The sequence below is a fragment of the Oryx dammah genome, unplaced genomic scaffold (assembly GCF_014754425.2).
Source record: "Oryx dammah isolate SB20612 unplaced genomic scaffold, SCBI_Odam_1.1 HiC_scaffold_11, whole genome shotgun sequence".
NCBI classification, from domain to species: Eukaryota; Metazoa; Chordata; class Mammalia; order Artiodactyla; family Bovidae; genus Oryx; species Oryx dammah.
Window position 1 is genome coordinate 37,026,266 of NW_024070195.1, and position 16,807 is coordinate 37,043,072.

General features: G+C 48.8%; 1 protein-coding gene across 3 annotated transcripts in view; it reads right to left on the reverse strand.

The window, feature by feature from the left end:
* Positions 1-16,807, reverse strand: part of DAAM2 (dishevelled associated activator of morphogenesis 2) — a 131,655-nt gene that overhangs the window by 54,449 nt on the left and 60,399 nt on the right. For all 3 annotated transcript variants that reach the window (XM_040249755.1, XM_040249754.1, XM_040249756.1), the window contains exon 2: positions 86-311. In XM_040249755.1, the coding sequence (XP_040105689.1) occupies positions 86-253 (168 nt within the window). In that variant the 5' untranslated portion in view covers positions 254-311. The remainder of the gene's footprint in view (positions 1-85; positions 312-16,807) is intronic.

The window sequence follows — 16,807 nt, forward strand, 5'->3', positions numbered from 1 at the left end:
CACCCCTCACTCTGCCCCGCCCCCTCACTCTGTCCCACCCCTCACTCTGCCCCACCCCCTCACTCTGCCCTACCCCCTCACTCACCACCAGCTCTGCAAAGCGGATGTTCAGCTCCTCTGGGTTGGGGATAGGACTGGAGAACTCCATGTACTGCAGAGGGTGGTTGTCCCGGAGGTTGATCTCAGGGAGGTCGCTGCCCCCAAAGCAGCACAGGAAGCCCAGGCCATGGCGGCTCCTCTTGCGGGGGGCCATGGTTACTGCAGGCCAGGGGGCCAGTCTGCAGGCAGATGCCCTAGGTCCTCATCGTGATCTGGGTAGAACAGAGAGGACAGAGTGGTCAGGCCTGGAAGCCAGGTGGGCCGGGACGTGGCTGCTCTGCCACCATAACTTCTTTGGCCAACTCTCAGGGCCTCTGACCCCACAGCCAAGCTCCTTCTTTCTCCCACAGCTGCAAACACTTGCAGATTCTCCCTCTGTGCCCTGAGAGAAGATGGGAGGGCTATAGTCACAGAATGTGACTTCCAGGGCAGAGGTGGCACTACCCACTACCCACTCTTACTGTACAGATGGGAATCCTGTTCCCCATCCACTGGCAGACCATTTTCCTGCAGGGCTTCCTTATTCATGTGAATATTCCAGGGTCTGGGGATACCTGCTTTAAAGGTGTCATCCAATGGGGAGGGAAGGGCTGAATTCGGCTGGCAGGGGAGACACTGAGCTAATTACATGGCCTGGCTCCTGCAGTGCAGGCCTCCATGGGAGCAGAGGACGGAAGGCTTGCACAGCTTTCTCCCCAGTCTGCTGTAGCCAGGCATGTCTAGATGAATGTGAAATATCAGCAGGGTGTAGGTTCACCCATCCATCCAGAAGAAGGGCTGACCTGCAGGAGCCGTTAGAGTGAACCCTGGGTAAAGAAACGGGGCTGATCATTGGAATGGTGTTCAACCAAGAGTGATGGGAATCTGGGCAAAGGTGCTTTCCATACAGATGGAGAACAGAGGACACCACTATGGCTAGAGCCCGGAACTGAGACACCCAACAGACGGCTGGTCACTGGAGCAGAAAGGATTAAGTGGCAAAGCCTAGTTCTATGATGACCAGCCTAAGGATGAACACTGGCCCTAGTCATTGAGGCCACATAGCTTCCAGGTGGATTACGTACAGTTATCCACACATGGGCTTCCTGAATGGGCCAAATGATCCTTGACCAATGCTTCCTAAACGTGGCTTCAGATCTGGGTGGGTTCAGCAGAAAGACCACTGTTTACCCACCACACTGCTGCCTAACATACTCTCTCCACACCTTTGTATCTTAATTTTTGAATATAAATCAGATTTTACCCTTATATTCTACAGATATTCTATCTGTAATATCTGTGATATAGCACAGGTTTGGGGACAAGATTTTGTTAAATTGTGGGTAAAATGCATATAACACAAAGTTTGCTGTTTTACCATTTTTCATGTGTGTAGTTCAGTGGCAATAAATACACTGACCTTGCTTTGCAACCATCACCACTATTCACCTCTATTACTTTTTCCATCTTGTAAAACAGAAACTCTGTACTCATTAAACAATCACTTCCCATTTCCCTCTCCCCTCAGCCCCTGGCAACCACCACCCTACTCTCTGTCTCTAAGAATTTGACAACTCTCAGTATCTCATATGAGTAGAATCCTACAGCAGTTGTCTTTTCTGTGACTGGCCTATTTCACTTGGCATAATGTCCTCAAGGTTCATACGAGCTGTAGCAGAATTTCCTTCCTTTTTAAGGCTGAATAATATTCCACTGTATGCAGAGACCACATTTTGTTTATCCATTCATCTGTTGACAGGCACTGGGGTTGCTTCCTCCTTTTGGCTATTGTGAAGAACGCTGCTACCAACACGTACAAATATCTGTTTGTGTCCCTGCTTTCAGTGCTTAGGATAATATACCCAAAGGGGTCAAGGTATTTTTAAGTTGTTTCTCCTATATCTAGGTCATTAACGGAATGATCAGAATGTCCCCCTGGTCTTTAGTTACATCACTGCTCTAAATGTTGACCACAACAAGGACACAGACAAGCCCAGATGACACAGCTTCCTCGTCTGGGAATGCCAAAGAACTAGTCATTAACAGTCTCAAGGGACAGTCCTTCAACCAGCTTTGAATCCCATGCACTGATCTAGCCCTCTTTTTTTTGTTTGTTTTTTCATTCTTTTTGACCTCACTGTGCAGCATGAGGGATCTTAGTTCCCCCACCAGAGATTTAACCTGTGTCCCCTGCATTGGAAGCATGGAGTCTTAAGCACTGGACCACCAGGGAAGTCCCTGCCCTCTTTTCTTAAAGACACCACAGGAGATTGTTTCCTGAGTCCTTGGGAAGCTCCAAATATGTCAAATCTAAGGCATTCCCTTGAACCAAGTTCTAGAATCTTATTGAAAAAAGATTACTGTGGCATAACTTGTTCCTAGTGAACCCAAGGTAACTCAAGGAGAACACTGCTTTATTTCTTAAACCCTAACAAACTAGCTAATAAATTAATCATCTAAGCTAGCCTCCCATATAAGGCATGATGCATGTTACTCATCATTCAAGAGGTGTTTTTATTGATTCCATTTTATCTCTTTTTTGGGGAGGGTGTACCACAAAGTATCTGGGATCTTAGTTTTCCCACCAGGTATCGAACCCACACCCCTTGAACTGGAAATTCAAGTCTCAACCACTGAACCACCAGGGAAGTCCCTACTTTATCTTTCTTTATTAACTTTGTGACAGACGTTTTAAATGTTTGCTAGCATTTATTAAATGTATTTGGTACATATGTACAATAGAATATTACTCAGCCATTACAAAGAATGAAGTAATGCCATTTGCAGGGACTTGGATTGGTCTAGAGATTGTCATACTGACTGAGGTCAGAGAAATATCATATGATATCACTTACATGCAGAGTCTAGAATATGATACAAATAGACTTATTTAAAAGGCAGAAATAGACTCACAGTCTTAGAGAATGAACTTATAGTTGGAGGAGGAGAGGAAAGAATAGTTGGGGATTTGGGAATTGATATTACACACTGCTGTATTTAAAATGGATATCCATCAAGGACCTACTGTATAGCACAGGGAACTCTGCTCAATATTCTATAACAACTCAATTGGGAAAAGAATTTGAAAGAGAATAGATACATGCATATGTTAAGAAAAAGAATAAATCAACCATATTGTTACATTAAAAAAGAATAAACATATTGTTACATTAATAAATGTATATGAACATAGAACTTTAAAAATTTTTTCTAAGGATTATTTTTCAAAGATATTAAGAAATATTGCCCTATACAATCCAAGAGTTATGTTTTATATGTATAAACTTTAGGTTATTCATTCAAAGGGATTGGATCCTTCCTTCCTTTTATCTACCAATTTATTAGATTAGGAGTTTGGGATTAACATAGACACACTAGTATATAATAATGGATAGCCAACAAAGACTTACTGTAGAGCACAGAGAACTATATGCAATATTTTGTAACAACCTATAGGGGAAAATAATCTGAAAAAAAAAAGATACATATGTGTGTATAACCAAAATCACTTTGCAGTTACACTTGAAACTAACACAACATTGTAAATCAACTATACTTCAATTAAAAAAAAGACTTTTTAGTAGACCCAGGGATACCTAAAATAACACATTATCTGAGCCTGCCTGGTATTACTGGCCATCTTTTCTAGGTTTGCACATTGTCTCCACAGCTACAGTGAAGGCTCTCTGAGGACAGGGGCCATGCCTCCTGCTTCTTTAACGCCCCCACCCCCCACCTTTATGGCTAATAAAAGGCCTTGTGCTTAGTAGGTGCTCAATATTTTTTGGTCAATTGGGGGGAAAAAAACTGTGCTTATGGAGACAGAAAAGAGGGGTCTTTATCAATCAGTCAAGAAATACTGATTGAAATCTGATTCCTGGTGGTTAAGACATCAAGAACCCTTGAAGGGAACAAGGGGACAGTCTCGAAGGTGGAGGAAGCACCTAGCAGGCTAGTGCAGAATCCTGGTTTATGTCAGCAAAGACCTGGAACAGGCTGGTAGCTGAGGACATCAAGGGAGGAAGGGAGACACTGAGGCTTTCCAGGGCACTTGATAGCCAATGGGCAGGAGTGGGTGGGACGAAACCCTGGCCCCCGAGTGTTCGGCTTGGTGAAGCACTAATTCCATAGGTAGATGGGGTGGGCCTCCCTGGGTCCCCTGTCCATCATCCATTTGGGATGTTGATGCAGACTCCAGGCCAGGTCCCACGGGCAAGGCTACTTTGCTGAGGACAGAGCATGGAAGGACAGGTCCCAGAGGTGGGATGAGATGAGCTAGACGGCATGACGGGGTTCTCGGGAGGGATGGCTGACGTCTGGGAGGAACTGCAAACTCTAAGCCTGCTCCAGGTCTTTGCCAACATACACCAGGATTCTGCACTAGCCTGCCAGCTGCTTTTTCTACCTCCAGACTGTGCCCTTGTTCCCCTCAAGGGTTCCTGGTGGCTTAAGTACTAGGAATCAGAGACTGCAGTCACTGCCCCTGCAAACTCTCTTCTGTCGTCACCTCCTCGACTTCTCTCGCCCCAGTCTCCCTCCTGGTCCTTCTTTGCCCTTCAGTGCCTGAACCAGGCTTTCCTGGGGCGGGCGTCAGGGACAGGGCTGACATACAGCTGAAGCACCCCATTAGTCTTACACCCACGCTCATAGCTGTGACCCCTGATTGCTTGGCGCCAGGCCCATACCTGTCTTTAAATATTTTTAAGGTCTCGCCTGAGTATGAGGAGTAAGGTGGAGTGGTCTCAGGAGGAGAGAAAAAGGAAGTAGACACAGACCTCCAAACAGGAAGCGACGGCCCCACAGAGAAGGGCCTTAACCAACCCTCCCTCCCCCCGACCCCCCCACCCCCGGCCGCGCTGCATATTTGCCCTTTTAAGGGCGGCCTGCTCCACCGCTCCTGAGTGTTTATGTTCCTGAGGGTGTCCTCCTCCCCAGGAACCCTTAAGTCTGTCCCTCCTTTTCTTGGGGCCCCTTCTGAACATCCAAGACTAAAACCATAAGCCCTAAGCTGGAAAGCATCTAGCTTCAAGGGAGAGATCTGAAAATTGAGGTACGAGAAGGAAATGTCTTCTCTGAGGCCACATAACAATGGGGACAGAGCTGGGGCTGAAAACCAGGATGCCAGCGTCCAGGCTGTGGTCCGGTCACTGCCTCCCAGAGCGCCTCTTCCAAACATCAATGCCCTTTGTTACCATCTTGCCCCAGCCCCCAAAGCAGCCTCCCCCTACCCCCCAGAGAAGATCAGACTCTGCGGCTCAGTATAGAAATAGCTCCAGGGAGTTCCCTGGTGGTCCAGTGGTTAGGCCTTGGCGATTTCACAGCTGAGCCCCAGGTTCAATTCCCATTTGGGGAACTGAAATCCCAAAAGCTGTGTGGCACAGCCAAAAAATAAACAAAAATAAAATCCAAAATAGTATTAAAAAAAAAGAAAGAAAGAAAGAAATTGCTCCTGTAAACAAGGTCCTTTCTAGACCAGGAGAGGGTATGAAGATTCCCAAGGGTGCCTGCTTCTCCTCCCCTGGGGGGAACTGCCTCCATCACCCACCACCCCAGTTTCTCTCCCACCCCTACTCTAATCCTTGCTCCACTCCAGCAGAGGCTCTGAAGTCAGATGGACTGGGGTTTGACTCTTGGCTCTGCCTTCCCAGCTGGGTGACCCTGAGCATGAGGTCTTAACCCCCAAGAACCCCAAGTTCCTCATCTGTGACATCAAGGCAATAATAGCATCTTCCTCATGCGGTTTCAGTGAAGAATAAATGATCTAATGTAAGTAAAATGCCAGGAGTACCCCAGACATTCATTAAAGAAGGCCGACACCGCTGCTGTGACTTCGGTATCACCATGACCAGCAAGGTGAGGCTGGCCCTTCCCAAAGTCTCAACCATGAGCCCTTCCCCGGACACAGATGGGGCCACCAAGGCCTGGCGTTGAAGGAACTTGCTTAGCCAGATTTAAGCAGCCACCAACCTTTGCCTTCAGTAACTGGGAAGCCTGGACCAGAGAGGGAAGGACTCTCCCTCAGGCTCTGAGTGACCTCTAGTTGGAAAGATAAACCCTTGTCATTGACCCTGGGCAGGGAGTGGAAAGGTGGAAGTGGCCAGCGCCAGTCATTTCTGCAGTCTTTTACAAAGAGGAGCAATGGAGGAGAACTGAGAAGCAATGTGGAAGAACAGGAAGCCACAGCAGAACAAAACCCAGTGGACTTGGACCTGGGTCTGAGAGACTGAACCTGCGCCTGCCCTGCCCCCACCATGCACCTTTCTCTCCAGGGAAACTTCCCCAGCACCAACAGCTCCGTGCCCTACACTTCCCGTCTGCCTGCTTCGCCCCGTATCCCTGTGCGGACAAAGCCTTCCCAGGACTGCCCACCCCTAACACAGACCAACTGGCCTACAACATCAGATGGTCGGGGCACCGTCCACTGGCCCTCCTGTAACTCCCTCAGGGCCTCCTCTAGTCCTCTGGGTGTGAGCGGACTTCACTTCCTCATGATCGCATCCTCCACACTGTGAAGAAAGCATAGCTTCTTAACTCAGGGGACGGGGCGAGTCACGAGGCAGCAGCGGGTCGGGGGCCACAATGCCATCTCCTCGGGGCCTCGGTTTCCCCTCAGTGCTGTGTCCCCCTGTTGGACTGAAGACCTCCGAGGGCCCCTTTAGCCCTGACTGTCCCCACCTCCTGGCTCAACCTCCTTCGCCAAGATTCCCCCAGAGGCTGTCCTCAGTGCGCCCCGGGTGCTCCTCCCACATTCCACCCCAGGCCAGGAAGTGCTTCCTCTTACTTGAGTCCAGAACTCCCATTTGGTTTTTAAAGATGAAAATCCTAACCTTTAACCCCAAACCCTGGCCCCTAGGACCTCGACTCACCAGTTTTTATTTACATTAATTAAAGTTTCAAAATTCCAATATCATTAGTGCTTACTCCTAAGTCTTAAGTAAAAGCAGAACAATATTAGTACTTGAGACTTTGGTATTTGCTGGCCGCGGGGCTATAGCTACCCCTGATGCTCTGAGATGGAAGGCACCAATTTAAAGAAGTTATTTAAAGGAAAAACAAACAAACAAAAAACCTTTGGTTCAGAGAAGTTAAGTAACTTGCCCAAAGACACACAGTTAGTGATGTCATAGCTAGGATTCACACACATGACTGACTCTAAAGCTGCTGCTGCTGCTGCTAAGTCGCTTCAGTCGTGTCCGACTCTGTGTGACCCCATACACGGCAGCCCACCAGGCTCCCCTGTCCCTGGGATTCTCCAAGCAAGAACACTGGAGTGGGCTGCCATTTCCTTCTCCAATGCATGAAAGCGCAAAGTGAAAGTGAAGTCGCTCAGTCGTGTCCGACTCTTAGCAACCCCATGGACTACAGCCCACCAGGCTCCTCCGTCCATGGGATTTTCCAGGCAAGAGTACTGGAGTGGGGTGCCATTGCCTTCTCCGGACTCTAAAGCTATAGACCACTAAGCCAGAGGGCACGTGTCCATGGAAGACATGTCCTGATCTGAGACCCACTCAGAGCTTTCTCGAGTGTTCTTTACGCTCAATAATTCATGACTGAGCATTTCCTATGGGCTGGGCCAGGTGTTTTCACAGCTCTGCAATTGCATTTCAGCTTCACAGTGACCCTGTGAGATGGTTATTACTATTATCTCCGCTTACAGATGACAAGACTAAGTCTTCAGCAGCTGTTCCACGGCTTATCAGTGACACCCAGTAGCTAAGGGACAGAGCTGGAACCCCAAGGAAATATTCTGTCTCCAAGTTCAGAGCTCTTGTCAGAGACGCAGAGCTGATTCATGAACCCTTCCTTTAGTTCTTGGGACCAATGCCATGACCATGGGAGGTTCTTCTCCATCCCCTCCCCCGAGCTCCATACATGCAGGTAAGAGCAAGGGTGGACTGTGGCATCTCCCCTTGGCCACTTCCCAGGGCCACCTAGGAGCCAGGCACTGAGCTAATATTGCCCTTTATCTCAACCCTCTAATAGCCTGACTATCCCTTCTCACCAGTGACTGAGACTCCCAGAGTTCAGGCAACTTGCTCAACCACCACATCCTGAGCACAGTGGTGTTGCCCTGGAACACACAGGCCTGGAACCCGTTTCTAGCCCTTGTGCTGAATGCTGACTGTGTGGGGAGGACGCAGGAGTAAACACAGTCTTGTCCCTTTCCTCAAGCAGGACCTCTTCTGGTGGGGAAGTTGGGGGAATCGAGGCAGTGACAGTACAGAAAAGTGGAGTGAGAAAGTCTCAGAAAGGGGACCCGGTACAGTCCGGGGGTGAAGAGGAAGTCAGGGGAAGCTTCCAGGAGAAGGCAACATTGAGCTAGCTTTGAGAAAAGTCTTTTTCTTTTTGTTTTTTGGCCAAGGCGCATGTTTCTGGGATCTTAGTTCCCTGACCAGGGATTGAACCTGGGCCCTTGGTAATGAGAACACAGTCCTAATCACTGGACTGGCAGGGAATTCTTTTTTCTTTCTTTCTTTTCTTATTTTGGCCATATGACTTGCAGGATATTAGTTCCCCAACCAGGGATCGAACCCATGCCCCCTCATCTTGAAAGAGAGAAGAGAATTAAGGAAGGGTGCTAGAGGAGGGAAAGGCATTCCTGGCAAGGCCATAAGCAAAGGCACAGAGGGAGCAACAGTCCAGAACACATGAGGTCAGAGTCCCAACCAGCTGCCTGTTAATCTGAGGCTAAACTAACGGGCAAAGGGAGTCAACAGGGTATCGAGTGCCATGACTTGTTGGCAGAGACCAGGCACCCTAGAGATGCGGGGTGGCGCTCCTCTGCCCTCCTCTCTTGACCAGGTCCCCGGGGTCCGGGCCTGGGAACGAGGCCCAGAGCTCCCCAGAGCAGCTGCATGAAACATAAAGAATGTCAACCACGTCCTGTTCCCTGGGCAGATTCCTCCCCACACACTTACCCTTCATGAGCCTCTGGGTGTCACCCGGGAAATGGCCCCAGCCCAGCTTACCTGGAACCTGGTTTCCCAACAAAGAGTCTATGCTTTTCCATCTCAGGCCACAGTACTTCCCAGGCCTTCTGCCCACCCATCTCCCCACTGCTCACCTACACCATACCTTCAAGTCTCCGAAGACCCTCCCCTCAAGCTCTGTGGACACCAAATAGACTCGAGACCCCTCACAAGCCTGCCCCTGCTCCCATCCTGAACTGCCGACATCCCATTCTACCCCACAAACTTGGGTGGGTTCTGTTCAACTGCTATCAACTCTATGTGACTTCAGACAAGTTACTTAAGCTCTCTGAGCCTCAGTTTCCTCATCTGTAAAATGGGGAAATAGCAGGGTTGTCATTATCGTCAACACACTTCATAGGGTTGTCATAAGCATTAAATTAGCTAATATTTGTAAAGTATCTAGAATAGGGCCCAGTAATAGTAAACACTTAATAGCTACACAGTAATAATAAGTACTTAATAGCTATGTAGTAATAGTAAACACTTAATAGCTACACAGATAAGCTACTGTTACAATTATGAAGAAACCTGAATATTGACTGTATATATTACAGATGGGCTCTCTGTGTGAATGGCTCTTACATATTCACAGATTCTTTACTAACCGACCTATGAGGGAAGCCCACATATTATTACAGGGGTTGGCAAATGTTGCGGGGGTCAAATCCAGCTGCAGCCTACGTTTGAAAATAGTCCAGTTAAAGCACAGCTACAAGCAACCATACTCCAGTGAAAGTTAAAACAACAACATCATAACTCTACCCGCTCATCAGCTATAAATGTTTTATTCAACAGAGACCCTAGGGCCCACAAAGCCAAAACTATTTCCTACCTGGCCCTTTACAGAAAGTGTACTGATCCCTGTGTTATTAGCTTGAATCGTATGTAGCTGACTGCTGAATTGTTTTTAATCCACAAAACCATGTCTTTCAAATGGTTTAACTTAGTATAGCATACTGGCTCATCATGCACCCTGCCTTACCCACTGAAACAGGAGTGCGTGCGTACGTGCTAAGTCACTTCAGTGCGACCCTATGGACTGCGGCCCGCCAGGCGCCTCTATCCATGGAATTCTCCAGGCAAGAATACTGGAGTGGGTTGTCATGTCGTCTTCCAGGGGATCCTCCCAACCCAGGGATCAAACCTGAGTCTCTTGTGCTTCCTGCATTGGCAGGCAGATTCTTTACCACTGCACCACCTGGAAAGCCCAAAATAGGAGTGCTGTGCTTTAAATCCAGTGATTCTGATCATAATAAAGTGATAATGATCATTCTTTGAATATTTACCATGTTCAAGGTTTATCTGGAACTTCTACCACATTCCTGCAGGGTAAACACGATCACTGCCTGGATTCCCTCCCATATTTGAGGCTCAGAAAGATGTTAAAGTGTGAGTTGAGGATCCAAACCAGGTCTTCAGACTCCACACCTACCATACCGTTCCCCCTGGGTGCTGTCTAAGAGGCTGTTAGGAGTAAGATCCATCTCTGATAGGACAAAAAAATGGACAGCCTGAGGCCCTCCTACCTCCCTACTTCTCTGCAGGTCCACCTCCCAGACAACGTTGGCCACACCGTGGATGGGGCCCAGTTGTGACTTCCCTGTTGGCCTCAGGACAGGACTCTGAACAATCTGACTTGTCTTGTGAGCCACGGTCAGGGCTGGGGAGGGGGCGGGGAGCACTTTCAAAAATAAGCGAGCTCTCTTTCCAGGACTGGGGGAGCTATTTTTAGCAGCTGCCTAAATGATGGTTTCCCCCTCAGCTCTGGGAAAAGCAAGAAAGCAAAAGCAAATGTTCACAGCCCCAGGGGCCCCTCTGTGCAATCGGCCCCGCAAGGTGGCAGGAGGAGAGGGAGAGAAAGGGGCGTCTTGCTGGGAAAATGAAACTGAAAACATCCCCCAAAGTGACATTTCTCTGACTCCTCAGGACGGGGGGCAAGTGTGGAAGCTGTGGGTTTTCCGATGGGTTTTCTCATTTCGAGAAATGATCAAGAGAACATAGGTTTCTTTGTCTCAGCAGGACAAAAAACAAGCAGATAGTAGCTCTCCAAGGGCATGGCCAAGTATGCAGGCATTCACTCATCCATCCATCCATCCATCCACTCAGCCCCCAAGGGACTGCGTGCACAAGCACTTTTCTAGGTGCTTTGGGTGAACCAAACATCAAATCCCATTCTCACCCCAGTTTACAATGTTGCTGGGGAGGTCTGTGTATAAACCACCAGAATTCTAAGGGGGTGGAGGGAGTTCCAGGCTCTGGGACCGCAGGAAGAGGACAGTGGCTTCTGGCTGGGGTGGTCTGGAACATTCAGCAGAGGAAGTGGCCTTGAAGCCAGAACTCAGAGGAAAGAGGTAGACATGTGCCAGTTGGGAGGGGCTAAGAAACCCGTTCACGACAAAGGTATACTGGGGTGAGGACTTGGCATCCAGGGGAGTGTGGGGCAGAGGGGCTTCCTTTTACCAGGCTGGAACACAGAACTCAGAGAGGGGCGGTGGGATATAAGATGGGCAACCAGGTAAAGAAAGACAGGCCTCGCAGGGCAGGCGGAAGAGGAGGAGGTGGGGGCGGTGGCAGCTCCAGGCTGGTTGGCTTATTGGCTGATTAGTCGCTGGCTTATGGCAAAGGGGAGTCTGCAAGGCCTGCTCTGAGCTGGGATTTGGATGGACAACTTTTTTTTTTTTTTATTGGTTGATGATTGCTTTACAATATTGGTTTGATTTCTGCCATACATCAACATGAGTTAGCCACACGTATACATATGCCGCCCCCCCCTCGTGAACCTCCCTCCCACTTCCCGTCCCACCCTCTCCCACCCCTCTAGGTTGTTACAGAGCCCTGGTTTGAGTTCCTTGAGTCGTACAGCAAATTCCACTGGCTGTCTATTTTACATATGGTAGTATATATGCTCCCATGCTTCTCTCTCTCATCACCTCTCTCCATTCATGCTACCCTCTCCTTCCTCTCCCCTGTCCTTGTCCGTAAGCCTGTTCTCTGTGTCTGCGTCTCCACTGTTGCCCTGCGAATAGGTTCGTCAGTAACCATCTTTCTAGGTTCCATGCTGCTGCTGCTGCTGCTAAGTCGCTTCAGTCGTGTCCGACTCTGTGCGACCCCATAGACGGCAGCCCACCAGGCTCCCCCATCCCTGGGATTCTCCAGGCAAGAACACTGGAGTGGGTTGCCATTTCCTTCTCCAATGCATGAAAGAGACAACTGAAAGTGAAGTCGCTCAGTCGTGTCCGACTCTTAGTGACCCCATGGACTGCAGCCCACCAGGCTCCTCCGTCCCTGGGATTCTCCAGGCAAGAACACTGGAGTGGGTTGCCATTTCCTTCTCCACTAGGTTCCATATGTATGCGTTAATATCTGATATTTGTTTTTCACTTTCTGACTTACTTCACTCTGTGTAATTGGCTCTAGGTTCATCCGCCTCAGCAGAACTAACTCAAATGCGTTCCTTTCTATGTCTGAGTAGTATACAGATGGACAATTGTGGTGGCACTGTCTCAGCGTAGATTATCGGAGGGACAAAGGCGAGGAAGAGCCTGGAAGCTCTGAGTAAGAGTTAATGAGTCCCCGAGCAGCCCAGGAAGACAAGAGGGGCCAGATGCCCAGGATGTCATGGACGGGCGTGCGTGCCCACATGCATGCGAGCTGTGAGCGGACGCGGGGGCTTTGACAAGACACGGACTGGGCACAGAAAGCAAGAACTTGGGCTGAGAATGGGAGGGAGCAGAGGGGAGCTCTCTGAGCAACAGCTGTGAAGTAAAAGAGGAGGAGGAATTTCAACACCCAAATCTCTGCTACCCATTAGAGCCAGAGGCCTGAGGCTCCCAGCCAAAGGGAAACCACCCCACACGTGACAACCCGTCCTCACCCTCTTCTGCTTCCTGGAAGCCGAGCCCCCTTCCACAGGCCACAGGGATGGAGAGGCCTTATTGAAGGGTGGCAGGGAAAAGTGCCCCCAGCTTCCTCCTGGGTGCTCCTCCAGGTCTCCTGCCAGAGTGCCAGACAGCCGAGAACTCACAGCATTCTGGGCAACCCCCGGCCTGGGAGCAGCTCCCTACAGCCACTCCTCTTGAGGTCCCGCACAAAGGCCTTCTGGCACTCATGAGGGCAGGACCTCGAAGTCCCATCGAGGTGAGCTAGCCCCGGGACTCTCACTGGGCCTGTGCGCCAGGTCACACCCTGGACCCTGGGCTGACCGTCCTCACTCACACCAGAAAAGGCCTTGCAAGTGCCCCGGCCCGGCCGGACAAAAATCCTGGACTGCAGGCCCATTCCATCTCTTCAGGGAATGGGGAGGGCAGGGGCTGGGGGAGGGCAGATGAGCTGACTCCTGCGGGACAAGTGATTGAAAACATAGACCCCTCCCCTCGCCTGCCCCTCAGTCTTATTCATGCAATTTCACCCATTCATTCATTCTAACTAACATTTGTTAAGCACCAAAGTGCCTTGCTAGGAGCTGGAAAAATACCAGAGTAAACAAAAGTTCAGCTTGGTGGGGAAGGGAGACAAACGAACATAATAAAGTGTGGCTTTGAGCTTTCCTGGTGGCTCAGCAGTGGCTTCTCCTTACACAGGAGACTAGAGTCCGATCCCTGGGTTGGGAAGCTCCCCTGGAGAAGGAAATGGCAGCCCACTCCAGTGTTCTTGCCTGGAAAATCCCATGGACAGAGGAACCTGGTGGGCTACAGTCTGTGGGGTTGGAAACGAGTCAGACATGATTTAGTGATTCCACCACCACCGCATGGTCCTGTTAGGGGCAGTACTGGTGTTTGGGTCTAAGAATGTTTGCAGGGTTCCATCCTCCTCCGAGCTCTCTGTTCATACAAACGGTATCGTGTATGAACAGAGTGCTGGAAGACAGTCAGAGTTGCCCTCGAGGATTCAGGACCAGATACCCTGTCCCAGGGCTACTAATATTGGGTTGGCCAAGAAGTTTGTTCAGGTTTTTCTGCATGGTGTTATGGAAAACGAACACATTTTGGCCAACCTGATACTATTAAAGACTAAAAACAGCCAAAATGTTAAAACGTAAAGACTGGTTAGATAGATGCAGATAGACACATATACATATATGACAACTTGAAATAATTATCTTTTGAGTTTAGAGTTATTTACTCCCAAAGTAATTATCTTTGGACGTTTAGGGTTGTTTCTCTTATCCTTTTCTGGATTTTCCCAAATTTCCAACAATAAGCATTGATTGATCAGAAAAGACAATATTATTTTTAAAAGGAGCTAAACCCTAGAGTGAAACTGAGGAAACCCAGGAGCGAGTCCCAATTCTGCCCCAGCAGGAGACCTGGGCAAGACAGGAATGACCTTGGCTGAGAGCATCATTTCTCTGAGCTCTGTCTGTGGATGAGGAGGTCAAACCACATGCTCTCCAGAGTTCCTTCCACCCTGGACACTAGGCTCTGAGCCACAGAACACACGAGGTGCTAAATGATGCTGGTTGAATGGAATCCTACCCAAGCTCCCATTAGTTAGTTCATCCTCCATTCAGTTGCTCATTCAATCCACCTCCACTGTTTTCAGCACTCACTCTGTGGCTGGCCCTGTTCACAGCACCGGGGATCGAAGGGCAAACCACACAGACGCAGCTCCTGCCCTCACGGAGCCATAGCCTCCCAAGGTCAAGGTCCCTTTCCGTGGCTCTTTGTCTTCTCTCCCTAACCCCCCATCCTTTTAATGCTTCTTGTCACCTTCCCCCCACATGCCTCAGGTGAATCTGTTTCATTCCCAAACACCAAGCTCCAGACCCGGTCCAGTCCCACAGTCTCCAGCTGGGATGGGTGCCGACCTCTCATTTTCCCCCACTCCTGGCATTCTGCAAACAGCCATCTGAATAATAATTCTAGGAGCACCTGATTCTACATTCTTAGGTTCAGCATCACTCGGGGGTCCCTGTCCAAACTGAAAGCCAACTGGTTCAATTTCCAGGTTTGGTCATCTTACGGGGCTCACAAATTCTATACCAGCCAAGCCTTGAAATCAGAGTTACATCCATGTGCCACTGAGGACAGGGGAGAACTGGAGCTCCCCTTACTGCTGGTGGAAAACACCTGGGCTGTTTCTTAAAAAGTTAAACTCACATCTCCATATGAACCAGTCTTTCCACTCCTAGGTATTTACCCCAAACATAGAAAGCATGTGCCCATACAACATTATTCATGAATGTTCAGAGCAGCTTTGTTTGTAATAGCTCCAAGCTGGAAACAACCCAAATGTCCATCAATGGGTAAATCAATAAACAAACTGTATAGCGTATCCATAAAATAGAATATTCCTCAGCAATCAAAAGGAATGAGCTGCTGTGATGTGCTACATGTGAATGGAGCTCAAAATAATTATGCTAAGTACAAGGAACCAGAGGATAAAAGCGTACGTATTGTATGATTCCACTTATCTAAAATTTGAGATAACCCAAACTAACCTATAGTGACTAAAAACTAAGATCTATTGATCTTTTGATCAATTGATCTTTCTAAAGACTGTGGGTGGAAGGTTGCTTATGGAGGGGCTAGAGAGTGGGGAGGGAGGGAGTAGATTATAAAAGGATTAAGGGAACTTTGGGGGATGATGGTCAAGCATGATCTTGAGGGTGGTGATGGAGTCAAAGGTATATACATATGCCAAAATATATCAAATTATGTACTTGAATTATGTAAAGTTTTTGGTACTTCAATTAAATCTCAATGAACTTGTTTAAAAACAAACAAAACAGAGATAGTCATAGCCTCACAATACCCAGCCACCAAGGGCTCTGGAGTCTGCATGTGGCAACCCTCTAGAACAGCAGGTGTCTAGCAGGATAGGTCCCCTCCTCTTTCATTGGTTTGCTCTTGGCTGCCTTCTTACTTCCTCTCGGCAAACAAGAATCAGCCTGATGAGTTGTTTTTTCATAGGTGAGCATCTCCCCTGCAGTGGTCCCCAATCATTTTTGGCAACAGGCACTGGTTTCGTGGAAGACAGTTTTTCTATGGACCAGGGTGGGGGATGGTTTCAGGATGATTCAAGTGCATCACATTTACTGTGCACTTTATTTCTATTATTACTACGTTGACTCCATCCCAGATCATCAGGCATTAGATCCCGGAGGCTGGGGACCCCTGCTCTAGAAGACCACTGGTATCATAAGCTTCTCTACAGGTTCTAGGAAAGACCTCACAGCCCAGGGGTGGTGGGAAGGTGGACAGGGAACTCTCTTCAGGTCCAGGTCTCAGCTGATCTTGTTTGGTCTTCTAGGAGGCGGGATGGTTTCTTGTAAAGAGTGTATGCTTTCATATGAAGCCTGTGGCTAAGTTACTTAGGACCTGTGAGCCTCACTTTCCTATAGGCACGTGGAGGATAACACCCACCTCCTAGAGGTGAGCATCAAGCAAAGAGCAGGCATCAAGCAGCCAGCTCAGCTCTGGGCACATCATAGGCCCTCCAACAGGGTTCCCTTTCCCTGTTCTGACCACAGGCTCCTTCCAGGAGTGGTTATGTTTCAGGGCTTTACCAAAGCATGAGAAAAGCTGAGGAGCCCCCAGAAGCCTAGTGAAGCACAAGCCTGATTCTACCTGGATGCCTCTGGGGGTAGAGCTGAATTGAAAGCAGCCCCAGGCTTCTGGGTGAGTAAAAATAAGGCACCTTCAGCCAAGGTTACAGTTCTGGAATTTGTCAGAGGCAGACGACATAGCAGAGGGGACTGAGAAAGAAAGGTGGTGATGACTTGGAGCTTCTAGGACAAGACATCAGGAGAGATGCGG